This window comes from Protopterus annectens, chromosome 13.part0 (genome assembly GCF_019279795.1).
Source record: "Protopterus annectens isolate FY-2018-M chromosome 13.part0, PAN1.0, whole genome shotgun sequence".
Taxonomy (NCBI): Eukaryota; Metazoa; Chordata; order Ceratodontiformes; family Protopteridae; genus Protopterus; species Protopterus annectens.
Genome location: NC_056747.1, coordinates 543905796 through 543913045, shown reverse-complemented (window position 1 = coordinate 543913045; position 7250 = coordinate 543905796). Strand labels below are relative to the sequence as shown.

The 7250-nt window shown below is 35.8% G+C and overlaps 1 protein-coding gene across 2 annotated transcripts in view; it reads right to left on the bottom strand.

The window, feature by feature from the left end:
* Positions 1-5020: 5020 nt before the first annotated feature.
* The window catches only part of LOC122787456 (septin-4), a 1249948-nt gene continuing 1247718 nt past the window's right edge, over positions 5021-7250 (bottom strand). For both annotated transcript variants that reach the window (XM_044054187.1, XM_044054188.1), the window contains one exon: positions 5021-6373. In XM_044054187.1, coding sequence (XP_043910122.1) covers positions 6305-6373 — 69 coding nt within the window. In that variant the 3' untranslated portion in view covers positions 5021-6304. The remainder of the gene's footprint in view (positions 6374-7250) is intronic.

Below are 7250 nucleotides of genomic sequence, written 5' to 3'. Positions count from 1 at the left end.
CTCACCCGCTCCCTAACCCTAACTCACCTAACCCGCCCTAACCCTCACGTCCACACAATCGCACACATACCTAACCCGCCCTAACACTCACATCCACACAATCGCACACTTACCTGGACCCGACCCATAACTTTCCACCACAGCACTGAAAATACCAAAGCAACAGAAACGGACAACCGAATTCTTTCCCTAGGAAAAAATTTGGGTTTCTGTTGCTTCGATATTTTAAGCTTTCGCTTACATAGGGTTGATCAATCACCGTTCACTTTTTTAAGCACTCTGTGATCTAATATAGACCCATATTCTTCATACTCTGGATGTCTGCAGGCAGCTAGATACTGTCTAAACAAAGCTCAAATCTTCATAAAGCTGAAGAGCTGTTTGTGTTCTTTGAACGTAAGAGGTAAAGACAACCAATGTCAAAGCAGACTATTTCCAGATGTTTGTCTCATGCTATTGGTTTTTGTTATAATCACCATAATTAGCCACTTTCAGTGAGGGTAGGTGCCCATTCATCTACAGCTTTGACTTTTTCAGTGTCTTTCTGGATATGGGTGGACTCTAGAAGTATTCTGGGACAGCGACTTGGTACTCTCAACATACTTTTACAAAGCACTACAAACTGTATTCCTTTTCTAAGTCCAGAATAGGCTTTGCTAAGACAATTGTGCAGGGGTACTGGATTTTTAGCTTTCTTTTCCTATTCCCTTTTTACTTCTGAGCTACAGTAGTCTACCCAAAAAGCCTAATATTGAACATGGTACAGTTATGTAGGTAAACTTACCATAACAGTAGATGTTCAAATGGATCACTGTTGCCTCTTTTCCCTCCTGCCTCCTCCTTTTGGTGTGATTGTTACTATTTCCAGGTTGTAGATGTAATAGACCCTTGTGTATATAGTTTTGGCACTTGTCATTTTATATGGTGTTCCCTTTGTACTCCAGAGAGTTAAAGCATGTGTAAAGTGTCCTTTCGCTTTGAAAAATTGGCAAACCAAATGGAGTAGGACCCAAATAGCTGACTAATTCGAGTGATTTATTAGAACATCTATTGGTATGGTAAGTTTGCTTACACAGCTGTACTTTTTAGTCTAATATGGGATAACATATAAATCTGAAATGTGTAACAATTTACAAGACACAACCCCTTGCTGCTAATTTATTAAAAGCAGTACATGTATATGGCATTATTACTAAAACAACACAGTTAAACATTAAACAGTAGCGGTCTGAATTGCAACTCTAAACTAAAGTCAGACATTTTGTGTAATCAGGCTTGGGAAGTGAAAGATGACTGCCCCAAAACAATGTTCTTTCACAACCATTAGACATGTTTATCAAAGTTGATCTTGCAGCTGAGTGTATCATCACTGTGACTATTTGTGTATAGTATTTGGCAAACCTGGGTTCTTCTGTGTATGTGCAGGTTATGTTAAACTTTTCCATTTAGTTCAAGAATTGTACCAGTGGGAGGATGGTACAGAAATATATGTTAACTATCAAGAGCATGACCACAAGGAAGAATAGCAAGTTGATTATAATTTGCTAGAAAAGGGGTGAGACTCCTTGCAGATGAATTTTATGTATGTATTATGGCAGATGTGTTGTAGTTTCTAATGTGTAGATTACAGTTAGGAACTAATACAGATGTTCCAGGTTCTAGGCTATCCAGTACATATTATACTTTCTATATTGTGAAATGCTAATAATTGCTTCTGCTTGCTGATTATGAATGTTTAGTAAGATAGTCTTTCAACTGTACTTGCGTGTTGTTCTTCATGTTTCTCTGAGCAGCTTCAAGATCAAACACAGAGAATATACATCCCATTTCAGTATGAAAATGTATGGTTGTGTCTTTGAATCTCTGTCTGTATAATGACATTCCTTACATTTATTATAGGACTGGAAGATGGTCTTACCATGGGTGTAAGTGATTCATGAATTCTAGCCATATAAATTTTCTTTGAAAATAAAATTCATACATTCCTAAGTTACCTTTGCTGTTTTACACAAATAGTAAACCTCAGGGGTGTCTAGCTGCCTGAAATAGAGTTTCTAAGTTGCAAGTAGACAAAGACACTTGGGGATGTTTGCAAAAATGGAAAAAAAAAACGTGCACGTGCAAAATTGTTGATTATTCTTTATTCAGAATGTTCATACAATGTATTATCACAAGTAGAAATGATCTTAACTATTCATATATTTTATAAAGTTATATAATATTTTATTAGACACATTTATGACAAACAATTGAAAGAATATGTATTATTAGTTTCAATAAAACAGAAGCATGATAAAAATAACATGTATGTGGGCAGATGAAGATGGGTACATGTTGAATTTATCTATCATGCTCTGGAAGAACTATGGTCATCTATGTTTTATTTCCTCAGCTAAAACTTGGAGAAAGAGAAAGAAAATAAATATACACAACTGTAATGAAACTTTTTTACCATAATGCAAATGCCATGAGTATTACCACTAAGAAGGTCATTGTAGCTTTTATTCATTTTTGTATTTATTTTTTGGCCTTTTGTACAAATAAATGCATGTATGTATAGCTGTATGTATGTATGCATGTGTATATGTGTGTGTGTGTGTGTGTATGTATATATATATATATATATATATATATATATATATATATATATATATATATATATATACACACACACACACACAAGTTTATAATGAATAATCGCTGGTGAGTTTTAGTGAAACATAAAACTTTGAACAAACTCACTGGTGATTACCATTAATTGCCACTAAAATCATCGCAAAAAATGTAATCCCAAATGTAAATCAATAGGTTACATTTGCAATTAGAAAATGTAAAATTAAAAACAGCTTTTTACTTTGTGGTCTTTACCCTCTACACCACTAGAAATTAAATATACTAACTCCAGGGCCACACAAACTCAAAAAGGGCAAAACCCCTTGAATTATGTAACAGTCAATATAATGAACTTTGTCCATTAAATAATCTGACAAACTGTAGCAGTGACAGAAAACATCACCATTTCACCACACGATAAAATGCGTGCAGTGATAATACTTATATACATACACGTACAGAAACCTTTCTTGTTTTCAGAGGTGGGGTTTCTTAGGCAGGTCTGTAATCGTAGGAAATGAGCAACAGACTGCAGAACGGTTTAGACATGACACTGAACACGCTAGTCAGAAGTCACTGTATTATCATTAAAGTATATAAAGCATATCTTTGACTCTATAATTAGCACAAATCTGAAGTTGATTTAGTGCAAATGATGCCTGAGAGATGGTGGTATTGAAAGATACAATGGGGTTTTGGTAATCTCAGTCAGAGAAGTTTAAAAATACAGAGATGCATGTGATAGAGGACGGCATGGTTAAGGTGTGAGGGCTGCTAACAAAGGACTTAGTATATGCAGTATAATTGTAAATGGGCTAAGATTTCAGGGTTACTGATTGATAAGGGGGCAGCACAGTGGTCCAGTGTTTAGCACTACCTTATAATTCCTTATTTTTTGGTTTGGTTCCTGGCTGTGTCAAGGTGTGTGTGTGTGTCTGTGTGATAAGAACAAGTGTCCTATGATGGACTGTAGTCCCATTCAGGACTGGTTCTTTGGCTTGTGCTCCATGCTTGTCAGGATAGGATGTAGTTTCCTTGTGAGCCGGGAAGTATTCAAGAAAAAAACAATGGCTAAAAGATCAGTGACTTCAGATTTGAAATACTAGAGTTACTATTTCTGCAAAAGTTTCAGCTATGAAGCTGAAGGGAATGATTTTTTTTCTTCAGTGAAATCAGTATGGTAGCTCATTGGCTAATTTATCTGCTTCACAACTGCATGGTCTAGACATCAGTCCTGACTTCATGACATTGTGTGAAGTTTGCATGTTCTCCCCATGACAGTGTAATGTTTGGCTGCCCACATCTTGTATATTGTATTTATCCCTGTGGTCCTGATCTTGGCTTAACGAGGTTCAGTACAGACCATTTCCGTTACCCTTCCAACAAATAAATAAATTAAAAATGCTAAAGGGTTACTGTACAAAGCTTCTGCTGTGTAACACTTGAAAAATGCAAGCAGTAAATAAAAAATGTGAAAAAGAGATACTGATAGATGAGAGCAAAAAGGCTGAACATCTGAGATATTGGGGTAGCAACAAAATAATACTTGGAATTTAGATGTTGCTTTGTATTGTCTAAAGAAGAACAATGTAGACAGCACTGTAATACCTTGAGCTGTTCGGTTACATGTACCTATAGGTTAGCATAGGACATTGCCATCTTGATCCAGTGACAAGGCTGTATCAGTCTGTTGATGCCACATTATTTCTAGTTTTCAGATAATCACGTTGATAATTATGGCAGATGTGTTGCTTTTTAATGGGTTGTGATAAACAATATGAAAAAGAGGCAAGGATCAGCACTTGCAAGTTGTCAAAAATCTATGAGCAGTCTAAATTCTACAGAGGCATAGTAACAAAAGCATTTGATGATACATTAGAAGAAAATGAAGTCACTCCAAAAGTAATAGCCCCTATGTGCCCCCTTCATTTACTGTTATTGTTTCCTTATCCCTGTGCTATTTCCTTCTGAAACTTAGTCTGTATGTAGTTGCTCGTTGTTACTAAATGCAATATAATTGATGTGCTCATCACCACCTCTGTACAAAAGACATCCCTGACCTTGTTACATTTCTGCCAGGCTCATTCCAGCAACATTCCTTTCACTCTCTCCTTATCATCTACGTTTCTGATGAATGTTCCCCTTTTACACCTAACTGATTTAGCAGAAGCAATAGCCAGCTTGTCTTGCATCTCTCATCTTTCTTTCATAAGTCATTTAGTTCATTTTATAACTTTAATGATGTGGCAGTTGTTAAATTATACTGCAGATATAATGTTCTTATAGCTACAATGTAATATTTTACAGTCTTCCATGATCTCCCAGTTTTCAAAACTCATTGTGAGCATCTATCACATTACATACCTTAATGTGAAAAATTCTAAAATCACATTTGTTTTCATGCATGTTCACGTGTTTTACAAAACAAACTTTATTAGAATAGCATTTTGAAGTGCATAGAGTTTGAAATCAATATTTTAATAGCAAAGGTATGCTACTGCAAATAAATAATATTTTAGGCTGTTGGTCATCCTAATCATTACTGCAAGAGAAGGCAAATGTAACATTATGATAAGACAAAACCTGTCCACATTTGGGAAATTGATGTATGATATTCACTGAACTTTAAACATGTGACTCATTAGGGATATTAATAGACGTCAGTTTAGTTAAGCTGGCTCACAGCAAGCTTGATTCATTGTCTTTTTATTGAAACATGAATGAAATATCTCTTATGTCTTGTATCTTACAACGGTGACTTTGTCATACCAAAAGTGGCCCTTCACTCAGCCATATATCATAAAATGTTTGAATTTATACCTTCTTTTTGTAATGAGCAATATGACAAACACTTGAGAAAACTAAAGGGGAACTTTGTAAGAATTTTGCTTTGGATCTGTCCTGCTTTCAGGGCACAATTTGGGGGACTCAGGACTGGGGCACCATTCTTTCCCATTAAGAGGCTCTAGGTTTGCCTTGTGTCAGTTGAGTCACTTTATTATAACCAATACTTTATGCACAGATGTCACGTGTAAGGGCAAAATAGAATCAAGCTGAGTGTGCTGTGTGTGCATCAGTTTTACTGTACTCATTATAAGCTTTTTATGGTTGTAGACGAGAGAAGTCAAATGTCTGAGTGTTATATCATCTTTCACATCTATTTCTTGCATCTAAGGTGACACTGTTACAGTTTAAGTGGAATTGTTGCAGATGTAGCAAAATTAAGATTTGCTTATTGATAAAACAGAATTACAAATAAAGGAAAAGAAAAACACATTAAACACCTCAAGATAACCAGTTAGACTGACAAATGCATAGACCATGGTGTTATGAGAACCACAAATGACATTTCCACTTCAGTCATCATTTTTAGTAAGGCTTTTTTTTCCTCTCTACTTTTTCCTAGGTCATGTCTTGTACAGTACCATTCCAGCAACATAGCTAAAAAAAAAAAAAAAGGAAAGAAAAGAAACGCATAAAGAACTTCATTGGCTTCTCAAGTATCTTTCCTGGCTTATATTCTGTCAAAATCACAGAGTGATGGTCCCATGGGGTAAAGGCAAAGCAGGTGATTTGGATTTTGCTGTGTTGTGCTACAGTAAACAACAGGATCTGACATTTTGTGGGGAAAGACAATGTAAACGTCTCATATCCCTGAATGGCAATAAGAGCATGAAAGGTGAAGAAAGGCCTAAAAGACATCCTGTTTGGTAGTTATTTGCTGCTGTATCTTCTGCAACATTTCCTGCATCCGCCGTAACTATATGAAGGAAGACAAAATCTGACTTAATACGGTACAAACAACATTGTAATATAATTGCATTATGCATGTCTTATATTATTGACATTATAACTAACTCAGATTATAAATGTTTTTATTTTTATGTTCATATAGATTATAACAGTAAATTAAAAATCATATTCAGTCAGTGGATAAGGCCATGGAAAACCTTTCTCCTCCTGTTTTAGCTGTCTTGATAGGCTACTTCCCAGTTATGTCACTTTATCCATATACTGTCATTATTCTCGCATATCTAAGGCAGAACATCAAACTGACATTTCTTGTAACTAAAAAGGGGAGGGTGGCATCTTCAGCCAGATGATTTTGACAGAGGACAGTGCTCCTGTCTGTCTGAGTTGCATTCTGTAGTCAAGTGCACATTGTTTGATTCCTTTCACGTCCGTGTGCCAACTATTTTACTTTAAGCAAATCAATTGACATTGCAACTAGGTTGCTCCTTAAAAGGGATACTATTGTCCACCTGGCTTATAGGGTTACCAATGTATTAAATAAAATCTGGTTATCAGTCTCTATTTATATGTGTGTGCTTTGCTGGTCAGGTTACTCTCACTAGGCCAGTAGTCACTTCTCATAGGATACCAAAGGTGATATTCATACATATTAGGGAAAATGGGGCTAGGAAATGGGAAATACAAGATGTGGGATTGTGAAATTGTATCTAAGAGAACAGAGAAATGGTTGTGGCATAAAGAGTGGGGGGGGGGGTTAAAATGTTGAAGATTGTTACACATGTAAAGTAAAGGAATTATTCCGAGAATGCCTTTCTTAATATTCAAAGTAGGTATCAGTGGCTCTGTGGTGTTCATAAGTATCCAGTGTTGTTGAAATACCTGTA